Raw genomic sequence first — 12,171 nt, 5'->3', positions numbered from 1 at the left:
CTACAGGAAATCGCCAGATGAGGTAAAGAAATCTATAGAGACTGAGTGTAAGATTCGTGGGCCCAGGACTGATGGGGCCTGGGGAGATGGGAACTGTCAGGGGTTTCCTTCCGAGGGGATGCAGAGTCTCAGATTAGGTGGTTGTGATCTGGAAACCTACTACAAACCCCTGAATTACACGTTTCCAAGGGGGGGAATGATGTGTAAACTACATGTCGATAAAGCCGTTTTTTATTTTTTTTATTTTTTTTTCAACGTTTTTTATTTTATTTTTGGGACAGAGAGAGACAGAGCATGAACGGGGGAGGGGCAGAGAGAGAGGGAGACACAGAATCGGAAACAGGCTCCAGGCTCTGAGCCGTCAGCCCAGAGCCCGACGCGGGGCTCGAACTCACGGACCGCGAGATCGTGACCTGGCCGAAGTCGGACGCTTAACCGACTGCGCCACCCAGGCGCCCCAAAGCCGTTTTTTAAAAAAAAAAATCGTACTGGGGTGCCTGGGTGGCTGAGTCAGATAATCATCCCACTCTTGATTTCAGCTCACGATCTCACAGTTCTGGAGATCGAGCCCCACGTGGGGCTCTGTGCTGACAGCACAGAGCCTGCTTGGGATTCGCTCTCTCCCTCTCTCTCTGTGCCCCTGCCCTGCATCTGCTGCCTCTGTCTCTTGCAAAATAAATAAACTTAAAAAAAAGCAAAACAAACAGTACCTATGTCAGTGTGGTCATTAGGCTAAGTGAGATAACAACAGTGAGGCTATTAGCCAAGCATCCGGCACAAAATCCACAGCAAGTTAGCCCGGGTTCTTCCGCTCTTGTCCTGGCCGTGGCTGTTTCCCGCGCTCACTAGTGCAGTCATTCTTGAAAGGCACCTGCTGTGCCCACACATTTACACACCCATGCTGGTCACCACAGCAGATCTGTGATGTCAGTTAGGTAGGGACATGGCAATTACACACACTGCCTTTTTTACAAATAACCTTCAGCCGCCTGGAGGGCTCAGTCAGCCGAGCGTCCGACTCCTGATTTCGGCTCAGGTCACGATCTCACGGTGTATGAGATCGAGCCCTCCGCCTGGCTCTGTGCTGACAGTGCGGAGCCTGCTTGGGATTCTTTCTCCTTATCTCTCTGCTCCTCCCCCACACGTGCACTCGCTCTGTCTCAAGATAAATAAATAAGCACTTAAAATAAAATAACCTGGTGCGGTGAGATAAGAAATATTTTGAATCAAGACTCTTGGTGGAAGTACCGGGACAATTTTAGAGGTCTTTTTAGGGTTTACAGATGGGGCAGCGGAGAACTCCATGATGGTGAACGATGTTAGGAATCTTCCCCAGGGCAGCCTGTGACTCCTCCATCGGGCATCACGCCCGAGTCTCCTATGAAGATTCGGCTTGAACAAACTACTCCAGGAACCTAGGCTGAATCTGCCACCTCCCAGATGCACCCTCTCCGCATCTCCTGGCGCCTGTATTTTCCCTCCCGTCATCACTGCGGTGACATCACCTGTGTCCTGGCTCTCTCATCAGACAACCGGCAACTCGTGCCCGGCCCTGGAAGGCTCCAGGGCCGCCCAGTTCTGAAGCTCATCCGCGTCTCCCAAGATCCTTGGGAAAACACTCATTTTAGTCTTGCAAGAACAGTTGCTGACTATAAATAGGACCACACCATCAGCTACTCACTTTGACAGTGTTCCTCAGACCCGTTTACCGAACAACGACAGCCAAGGGCTCCCACCCTCAAACTCCGAGAACCTGGGAGAAAACTGCTTATCGGTTTGCAAATTGCACCGTCTCTCACAATTGTCAACCAAGTTCTCCAGTTGAAGACATTAAACTCTTAGTTAAGCGATATAGTTTAACTTCAAGGTAACAGTCCCATGCTGTAGGGAGAACCAGGAGAACGGCGTATGGGTGATTTCTCCACCACCAGGGATCTTGTTTGCATCATGCTCTCCACTAGAGTCTGCAAAGGGGTGTGAGGGACAACGGGCAAACAAAAGAGAATTCTACAGGCAGCTGCCTGCCACTCAATAGGTGGGTCGACCAGAAACACTGGGGAAAAAAAAAAAAGCTTAACTGAGATCTACCTGGGACTTTAATTAGATCCTCACCCCCCCCCCCAATTAAAGAAGCCCTCATCTAATGTAACACCATTTTTCTTCATACCTTAAGAGATCTGAATGAGAGATGGGGTAGCCATCCATCAGGAAAGAAATAACTGACTTGGCACCCAGTTGAGGGACGTTCCCATTCAATATTTTTTCTTATCTGGCTAACGACAGAGGACTTCTTATCCTCCCTTTTTCTTCTTTAAAATGCCTTTGATTTGTCATATGGCAAATGCCCCTGCCCCTCACACTCATAAGTCTAGTGAAGGTCATGTTCGTAATGATTCTCTACAGACAAAATATCAGTGAAGCTGGATTTAATGGGTTTGGAAGATGAATGGTGAAGGCATACAGATTCCTATTCCAGTGACTGAAATATTAAATTCCAGTGTTCGTTATCCAGAGGAGTCTTTTTTAAGTCTGCACCCCTGCCGGGGTCATGGGAAGCACCTCGCCCAAGCTCCGCAAACAAATCCAAGGATATGAGTTCTGAAGGCACGGCGCGCCTCCCTTCCACACAGATGGCTTCCATTCCAGGTCTGAGCTTTCGTTAAAAAAGCCAAGGAGGAGATCTTTTCCTTTAATGCATTATATGAGAGTTCTAGCCCTTTAATTAAGGGAGATCTGTTTTTCTTGGGAGAACATGGAAGAAATCACCCACACCGTCTTCAACCATAAAAATTATGCCAAATAACCGCCAAATCCTTGGCAAATCCCGGTTGTGATCACTCTCGAACCAGAAGCCCTTCACAAATTAGGGTAGACACGGGATCAGCCCATTTCCCATTCCCCTGAAAAGCAAGTGTTAATATTGTTTGGCAATTTTTAACGGGATTTAGCATTTGCACATGTGTAGTATTTGAAGGGATTCAAATACTTGGGCATCCGATACTCGCACTCCCATACACAAAATCCTTCTAAGATGGAGAGTCTGAATTCCCTCTTTCCAAAGGGAGAAAGAAGCTTAAGACAGATGTAAAACATTTTCTGGAAATGTAATAAATGTTCAAAATGTGGTCAAGCCCTTAAAACGTGACCACACATCTTCACTCAGCTACCTAAGACGCACCTCACTCATCTGTGTCTGACAGATTAATGTACTCAAGACTCTAAGTATCTACTAAGCGTTTCTTGCTTTAAAATATGGAAATATTTCAAGAAAATTAAATGACGAGGCATTAAGATTTTGGCTTAGATCAGCCTGAGGGATGCCGGTATCTTCTCAACTTGGCTGGATGCTCCTTAATGAAGGGACCAGCGAAGGGGACCCCCAGAGGCATTTAAGTGATGTTCGATGTCTAAGTCCGACAGAATAAAACCTTGGCTTGTGAGCAGAATTCGTTCCAGAAACGTGCTTGTAATCCAAAGCTCTCAATACATCCAAGAGAATTTCCCCATAAGAAATAATGGAGGCTCAGATGACTCCACAACCCAGAAAACATTCATATAAAGTGATTATAATCCTGTAACATAATACAAAATATTAAATAAAATACAAAATATAAAGAAATAAGCAAATTAACCTGCACTTACCTTTGAAAACCTTCGTGGCCGGTGTGAGGGAGACAAGAGACGGGGGTGGGAGGGGTTATTGTGTCGGACGACATTCACCATCACTAACGGAATCACTGCTGTCTATCGGCTCAATAGAATCTTTTTCTGTTCCTGTGACTTTAACAAGGAACCTATCTAATGACCTAGAATGGAGCAAAGCATTCCTAAGCTCACTGTTGTGTGGAAAAGCAAAGGACTGTCCATAGGTGCTCTGAAGTGACAAAAAATCCACCACTGCCAGTTGGGGGCACCTTCCAACGTTGTGAAAAATCACCAACGTCTGCCACACATCATGGCCAGAGACTGAGCATCCGCGCGTGGGAAATGATCACCCACAATCCCTCAGAGACAGACACAGACAGACAGAGAAGAACCATTGGCTCAGTTGTGACCATGTGACATCTGGCATCCCATACCACTCATACTGTGAGACGTTGCTCATTTATCAAATGGAAATTTCTTGGGGCACCTGGGTGGTTCAGTCAGTTAAGGGTCGACGTCAGCTCAGGTCATGATCTCACGGTCCGTGAGTTCGAGCCCCGCATCGGGCTCTGTGCGGACAACTCAGAGCCCGGAGCCCGCTTCTGAGTCTGTGTCTCCCTCTCCCTCTGCCCCTCCTCCGCTCGTGCTCTGTCTCTTAAAGATGAATACGTGTTTAAAAAGTAATTAGAGGGGCGCCTAGGTGGCGTAGTCGGTTAAGCGTCCGACTTCAGCCAGGTCACGATCTCGCGGTCCCTGAGTTCGAGCCCCGCGTCGGGCTCTGGGCTGATGGCTCAGAGCCTGGAGCCTGTTTCTGATTCTGTGTCTCCCTCTCTCTCTGCCCCTCCCCCGTTCATGCTCTGTCTCTCTCTGTCCCAAAAATAAATAAACGTTGAAAAAAATAAATAAATAAATAAAAATAAAAAGTAATTAGAATTTATTAGAAACGCTTGCTCGTCTTGCGGAATACTCCCGGAACGAGCTGCTCACCATCCAAGTCTCTACCGTGCTAAGAAGATGGGGAACATGCCCAGAGAATCATCAGTCCAGTGAGACCTGCGCTTCCCGGCCACGGCTTCGTCACATTTGGAATTACGCCCTAACCTGTAAGCATGCGATCCTGGACAGAATGACACGAGTAAAGGGCTTTCAAGCAGCCGATCAAATAATCAACCTGGTCCACCAGGGCACTCGTGTTGTTCTTTGCAGGATGAAGACATTTCTCCAGAATGGGCCACAGCCAAATGGGCCCAAGGCGACGGCATCGCGCCTCGTAGACAGCGCTCCTTGACAACGTTCTCCTGCTTTCACAGATCAGTGAAATCTGCCCTGCGATGACGGAGGAGTCAGCTAGACGATCTCAAGGGACATCTCATCGCCCTCCCCCTTCACACACGCCACTGTCCCTGTCACCTCACTAGCGGCGGCGGGTACTCACCAAACCTTTGCACGTTGAAAGAGCCACCGAGGAATTTTTGTGGGATCGTAAGGAGCCTTGATAAAAACAGAAATCCTCGGGCGGGAAGGCGTGCACGGACTTGGTGCCTCCCTTCCCCAGCGTCTGCACCATAAACCCAGGAGCCACCAGGTTAGACGCTTTCAGCTCCATGTGGAAGTCATGCCTGAAGCCCTTCAGCCGAAGGTGAAGAGATTCAACCCCGAGCCGGGCCAGCGCCCTCTTCCTCCTCTGAGGGTGCGTGATGTCATGCGACACGTAGTCTCCATTGTGGTCAACCTCATAGGGGGACACCAGCTCGTATTCTGAAAGACAAAGACGGGGCTTGGCTGAGTAATTTCAGAGTTCTAAAAAGAACCTGGGAGTCCGTCTTAGAATGTAATTTATTGCCAGACGACACTCCCTCCCGGTAAAACACGACGAAGGGAAATCGCAGCGTCGAGCCAACCTCAGATCTCCGCCGTGGGACGCAAACAGAGTCAGAAGGGAAAACCTTCAAAGCAGCCTGTAGGGAAGCCACTGGTGCCCCATCACGGGCTAGTCCCAGTACGGCAAAATCTATGACACTTCAAAGGAAAAACAGATTACAGACCCAGGAAATTCAAAAACGGGACATGTGGGGTTCCATTTCATAAATTCCACCTTACGCTCATGATGATACGTAATCATTTATGGTTCTAAATACTCTTTGAGTCACACTTTTTGTTTTTTTACAACCATCTCCATTGAGCTGACAAATTTTAGCTTCAGAAAACAGTTTTTTTTTTTTTTAATTTTTTTTTCAACGTTTATTTATTTTTGGGACAGAGAGAGACAGAGCATGAACGGGGGAGGGGCAGAGAGAGAGAGGGAGACACAGAATCGGAAACAGGCTCCAGGCTCCGAGCCGTCAGCCCAGAGCCCGACGCGGGGCTCGAACTCCCGGACCGCGAGATCGTGATCTGGCTGAAGTCGGACGCTTAACCGACTGCGCCACCCAGGCGCCCCTGGAAAACAGTTATTAAAAAGGCAAATCTGATGGGCATTCCTTGCTGCTTAATATTTTAATATTTTCTTGTTAAATCGAGGAATCCCGTAAACCCTACGCAGACATATTCTGGGTTTCTAGATGCTAACGTTGGGAAATGCTCCTATGTGGTTGCTCCCACGGAAAAGCGTGGTGGACCCTCTCGTTGGCCCGAGTTCTTGGCCAACCGTCAGAGTCCACAGCCCAGGGTCTTTCCAGACACTCACCACAATCCTCTGCCCACTCTGATTCACAAGACTCGAGCCTAAAACACGTTCGGACAAACAATTTTTGGACAAGTCCGGAAACCCCTGAGGGGCTGTCAGATCTCAGGGCCCCCTCACAGGTCTGCTGGGTTTCAGTCACTGACGACCCCCCAGTTTTGCCTTCTCTGTACATCTGAGTCAGTTTCCCCGCTGTGGGAAGCACAGAAGGAAGGTTCCAAGCTCCTTTCGTTACCAGCATGTGCCGTCGGGAGACTGCTGTGATGGATGTTCGAGAAGTGGGGCCCTCTTCTGCCCTGGCAGGAGTTGGACATGTTTCTTGGAGTCATAAGATACAATAAAACAGAATCCCACAGAAATGGCACTTGGTCAGAAGTAAGGGGTAATTGGGTAATTACTGTTTCTAGAAAAGTGAGGTTTTGTTCTCAACCGATCTCTTTCTACACAGGTGCCTGATCGTGTGTCCCTGTGCCGTCCGGCAGGTAAGAGAAAGGTTACTCTGGAAGGAGCAGGCAGCCAGTGACCGTTTGTGGGTTTGGAGAGGGCAAGGGAGGCCACGGACGGGAAGGCCCTGCCTGGAGCCCCCCATGCTGAAGCCTGGGGCTAGGTGAGTGTCCAGGGCCAGGCAGCCAGCCCCATCAAGTGGCGGGTTTACCAAAGGCTGGACAATGGCCTCTGTGACTCCAGGGATGCGGTCTCCTCCAGTCAAGACCTTTTTTTTTTTTCAAGTTTATTTATTTATCTCGAGAGAGCGACAACAGCAGGGGAGGGGCAGAGAGAGAGGGCGACAGAAGATCGGAATCAGGATCTCTGCTGACAGGAGACAGCCCAACATAGGGCTCAAACCCCCGGACCTTGAGATCATGACCTGGGCCAAAGCTGGGACACTTAACCGAGTGAGCCACCCAGGCGCCCCGCCGGTCAAGAGCTTTGACAGGTGACTCTTCTGGGCCCAGTGCTAGGTCCACGGGCCTGGCCCTGCCACGCAGGTGAGAACGGGTGCCCTGAGGGTAAGTGGGGAGCTGGGCCGCACGCAGCAGGGTCTGGCGGACGACTTGAGCCAACCGTCAACATCGACGTCAAGGCAGGGCATTTGTGTCCCAACGGGCAAAACACCCTGGAATTGTTTCACAGTTTACCAGGGAAATGAGACAATAAAACAAATCTGGTTGAACTGCAGGCAAGGACAGGAGAAAGGGGGAAACAGGTCAGGGACTGGCCGGTGTATGCGACGGCGGCCGATCCGGGGTGGCTCCGAGGGGCAGAGCGCAAAGCCCCACCCCACCTGCCTCTTGCCCAGTTTTCCGGGCCGAGGGGAGAGGCCGGTGCCAAGCAGCGGTGTGGCCTGGCACTCTTCCCCCTGCCTCCCGGGGCTCTCAGGGAGCCCTCCCCACCTCACCCCAGCCTATGTGCATCCCAACAGAGGCTGGGGAACACTAGCTAATCAGCACAACTACTGCGCACAAAAGATGATTACCACTTTCAAAAAATCAAACTGCTTCCAGATGCCATCAGCCCTGTTCTTCTGACCTTTGTTTTGGAAGTCACGTAACATGCATCCTGTATCTGGAGGGGACACTGGATATCTACGCTCAAAATAGCATCACTGATAAGCCTCTTTTACATAAACACATCCAGGGTCCTGTTGACAAATGCAGGACCTCCAGCTATCTGAGGGGAAAACACGAACGGCCTGGTGGATGGCATCTGCCAGTTCCCCTGGGGTAATACCCCCACCGTGGCTGATTTCCACGTGACGTCACTCAACACGGAGTGTGGAAAGATGCGCCCCCGGACCTGCACCTGTACCTACGCACATCTCCCCACACAGATACGACTGATGTAAATAACCTCGAGAGCACAGGTAACAGTAAAACCTAGTAAAGCAATTATAAGGGAGGAGCGTGGAGTCTTTCCATTTTGTCTTTAATAGGATTTATTTCGTGGTAACTATAATTTTATTGGAAAACATTTAGTGTTTATTTTTATTTTTGAGACAGAGAGGGGCAGAGCGTGAGTGGGGGAGGGGCAGAGGGAGAGGGAGACACAGACTCCGAAGGAGGTTCCAGGTTCCGAGCGGTCAGCCCAGAGCCCGACGCGGGGCTCGAACCCACGAACTGTGAGATCATGACCTGAGCCGAAGTCGGACGCTTAACTGACTGAGCCCCCCGGGCGCCCCATATACTTTAATTTTCAATGACCAGCTCGGCAAAATTTCACATAAAGTGACAATCCGCTCTAGAGGGCTGGTACCTGTTGGCCTCAGGACACCAGCTGTGCCAACAGCAAAGCCACTCTTTGGGATTTAATGACGATCGGTTCCCAAGAGGCAGGGAGAAAATGTTCGCTGGAAGAAGATTTGTTTTCCCGTTCAGTCTGCTGATTCTCAGCCGGAGTGATTCCCCTCCCCCTCCCCTAGGAGACAAACGTCTGGACACGTTTCTGCTTTGTCAGGAAGGGGGAGGGGGGCAGTGGCGCTCCTGGAATCTGACCACCGAATCCAGGGATGCAGCTTCGTATTCTCCGATGCCCAGGCCGGACTTCCGCTACAAAATGTCAATACCGCCAAGGTGGGGGAATCCTGATTGAGCCCGAAAGCCCTGCTTACCATCAAATGTGTACTCTCGGTTACATATAAATGAACGCGGAAAAAGTCATCGCTAAAGAATTCAGTGAATGAACAAAACAAGCACAGTATCTCATCATACACGCATTACTATCTGGAAAAAGTCAATATATAACTGCAGTAATCTGAAAAAATTAACTTCTGAACTTAGGTTTTAAGATGGTAATCCCCTCGGCTGTTGGCTCGCGATTTCAAGAAAAAAATGAATGTGATTCCTGACATCCCGAGAATCCTTTAAATTACACCTGTGTCCCCTACACATTTGGTAAAGGAGGACAACGTCGCATACGGCTGCTCCCGTCAGTGGTCAGAACTGCCTGATTTCAAGAGGTTTTCTGACCACAGCATCAAGTCTAAGACCGCTCTGGTTTCAAACTGAGTGCGGGAGGTGTGGACCACCTGTGAGCATGCAGGGCTGCTTGGTACCAGCGGCCGAGAGCGGATCCGAACCTTGAATCCCTACCCCAGGATTCAGTGACGTCACATCCGTAGCTTGAAAGCCACCAGGGAGCCAGTATTTACCCCTTGGGAACCAGAAAATATTACAGATCTGGGCGCCACAGAGCCTGCTGTTAAAGATTTACAAGCACACCCCAGGTGAACCTGAAAGGCATTGCCCTGTCTCACGTTACCTGGATGTTTGAATGTAAATCGATAAAATCTCGCAATGCACAGCACACAACAGGTCTATTACGCACAATGGAACAAATTTCTAAAGAACGTCTACACCTTGCCCTGGGAGAGTAACTTACTGGAGAAGTAAAAAGCTAACGAATCTGTGATGGTCTTAGCTCTTTACCGGGAGCCACTATTTTTATCACAAAGGTCAATTTGTAGGCAAAGCATTAAAATCTCCTAGTAGGGAAACATCATTCTGAATCAGCCAAAACGAAACGGGTGGACTTAACGTCTGAAAATAGTTTCATTGGGCACAGCTGCCTCGCAGAAGAGATGGGCTTCTCTTTCCTACTGCTTAACTGCTCCAGACACGGAGCAAAGTTTGCAATCACCGTGTGAACGACGTGTTGCTTTAAACAAACCTCACGGCCGAAAGAGGGAGTCCAAAGCCAACGTGTGTCACCGATACCTAGATAACCGAGCAGCACCCACCAAGTGCACCCCGGCTCTCCTGTTCTGAACAGACACAGGTGACCTGCTCGGCACCGTCTTTTCCCTGCTGGTACGAGAGCCCTCCAGTGACACGCACAACTCTCCACTTAGCTGTTTGCAACTAAAGACCTAAAACACGCAGAGGGTGGGTGTGAGGTGGGGGTGTATCCGCTAAGCTAGAACTTCACCGATGATGGCTCACACCGTCCCCTTCTGTTTCTGAGCAAGCATGGTATGTGGTTGTCATGGAAATGCTAGGCCTGTGACACCAGCTGATAATGCCAGGTTCCTGGAGCCTCATGCCAGCCAGGCTGCCGTCCAGCTCCCGGGAGCCGGCCTCGGCCACGAGCAGCGGACGCACACTCGGGAAGGGAGCCTTTGACTTCTCCTTCTGGACGTGGTTCTCTGCCTATGATGCTCTCACCTAAAGACCACTTATTTTCTTTTTTTCTTTTTTTTTTTAATTTTTTTTCAACGTTTATTTATTTTTCGGACAGAGAGAGACAGAGCATGAACGGGCGAGGGGCAGAGAGAGAGGGAGACACAGACACAGGCTCCAGGCTCTGAGCCATCAGCCCAGAGCCCGACGCGGGGCTCGAACTCACAGGACCGCGAGATCGTGACCTGGCTGAAGTCGGACGCTTAACCGACTGCGCCACCCAGGCGCCCCAAGACCACTTATTTTCTATAAATGCCGTACAGTGATCTGAAAACTCCTGAGACTTTCATGATTTTGGAGAACTAGAATTTTTACAGAAGTCTTCTTTTAAAAAGTGTCTCTGGAGGGACAATCAAATACAATATGGACAATTACATCCTACGGGAAACATGAAGGAAGGCAGGGGCCAGACCAGACCAAGAAGGTGACCTTTAAATAGATAATGACCTTTCTCTAGCAATTACACAGCCCTAAGTCATTTGTAAGGATTTCCTATCACTTACATCTAGCGCCCTCTGGTGGTCCTGAAAAGTCTTCTGTTTCCAGCGTTCGTCTAACCTATCGCTTCATTTATAGACTATTCATGAACTCTCCCAGCAAGAGAGAATCCAAATAGGTAATGCGTGTGTCCAACTCCTGTCTTTACCAAAGATTAAAAACTATATTCAAATATTTTGAGTTATTAACTGTAATCTTCTGGATTTTCTGAAAATATGTTGGGATAATCAAATCTGGTTCCTCTAAAATACTGACATTTGATATGGCAACTTATTGTTGGAAATGTTGCAAAGCACTGATATTAAACAAACGCCAAGGGATTGGGTTCAGATAAAAAGCGCCTAGCGGCCGACATCCCGCACCTGCCTTCCCCTTTAACCTTAACGGAAAGCACGAGAAATTTACAAATGCAGCAGTGAAACCACAGGCTGCAAATGAACCAGACTCATGGCTTAAGGCGCGGCATTGCTTAGGAGGTCGCAAACGCTAATTACCCTTCCCGGCACTGTATTTCAATTATGTCCCAACCCTTGAAGACCATCCACTTTCACCCTGACAAGAGTACTGGGCAAAAATGGCTTTCTTTTGTCTCCTGCCGTTTAGTCAAGGGCACACAGAGAGCCTTCAATCTAAACAACCAGAGGAGGACCAGGAGGGGGTGAGGCGTGGAGAAAGGAGTCCCCTGCGCTTTATAATTTCCTGGATGCCTCAATTAGAAACACCTTTAGATTACTCCTTGCTTTTGTAAATTTTCTTATTAAATGCGCATTCCTTCTTCTGTTGCTATTGCTTATGGCAATTACGCTGGTAAGCGCTACTGTTCCACAAGGGAATACAATATAAATATTGGTGAAAGTCGACTCCCAGGTGCTCGCTCACAAGGCGAGAAAGCGCGGCTCATACTATGCGTGAGTTTGGAGACTAAGGAGCATTCGCAGCGCCTGGTAAACCAGCAACACCGGCAGCTACTTGGTCAGGACTGGGACCCTCCTTCCCCGCAGACTTACCGCCCTGTGCCATCCAGGCCGGCCACTCCGCGGACCCGGGAGGTCGCCGGCCGCTCGGGCTCCCCGGCGAGGCCGCTGCGGGTCCCACGGAGCAAGCAGGTGCCTGCTGGAAAAGAGCCGCGACACCTCGGTGAGACCCGGGCCGCGCGAGGGAAGCCGCGGG

At 49.6% G+C, this 12,171-nt stretch overlaps 1 protein-coding gene across 1 annotated transcript in view; it reads right to left on the bottom strand.

Annotated features, from left to right (window-relative positions):
- Positions 1–12,171, bottom strand: part of ADAMTS16 (ADAM metallopeptidase with thrombospondin type 1 motif 16) — a 161,192-nt gene that overhangs the window by 148,149 nt on the left and 872 nt on the right. The window contains exons 2-3 of the mRNA XM_040492159.1: positions 12,009–12,134; positions 5,081–5,403 (exon numbers count right to left, since the gene is read on the bottom strand). Coding sequence (XP_040348093.1) covers positions 5,081–5,403; positions 12,009–12,134 — 449 coding nt within the window. The remainder of the gene's footprint in view (positions 1–5,080; positions 5,404–12,008; positions 12,135–12,171) is intronic.

Source organism: Herpailurus yagouaroundi, unplaced genomic scaffold, assembly GCF_014898765.1.
Source record: "Herpailurus yagouaroundi ecotype Mexico unplaced genomic scaffold, PumYag 29, whole genome shotgun sequence".
Classification (NCBI taxonomy): domain Eukaryota; kingdom Metazoa; phylum Chordata; class Mammalia; order Carnivora; family Felidae; genus Herpailurus; species Herpailurus yagouaroundi.
Note: the sequence above shows the minus strand (reverse complement) of the source record. Positions and strands in the feature narration are given on the sequence as shown.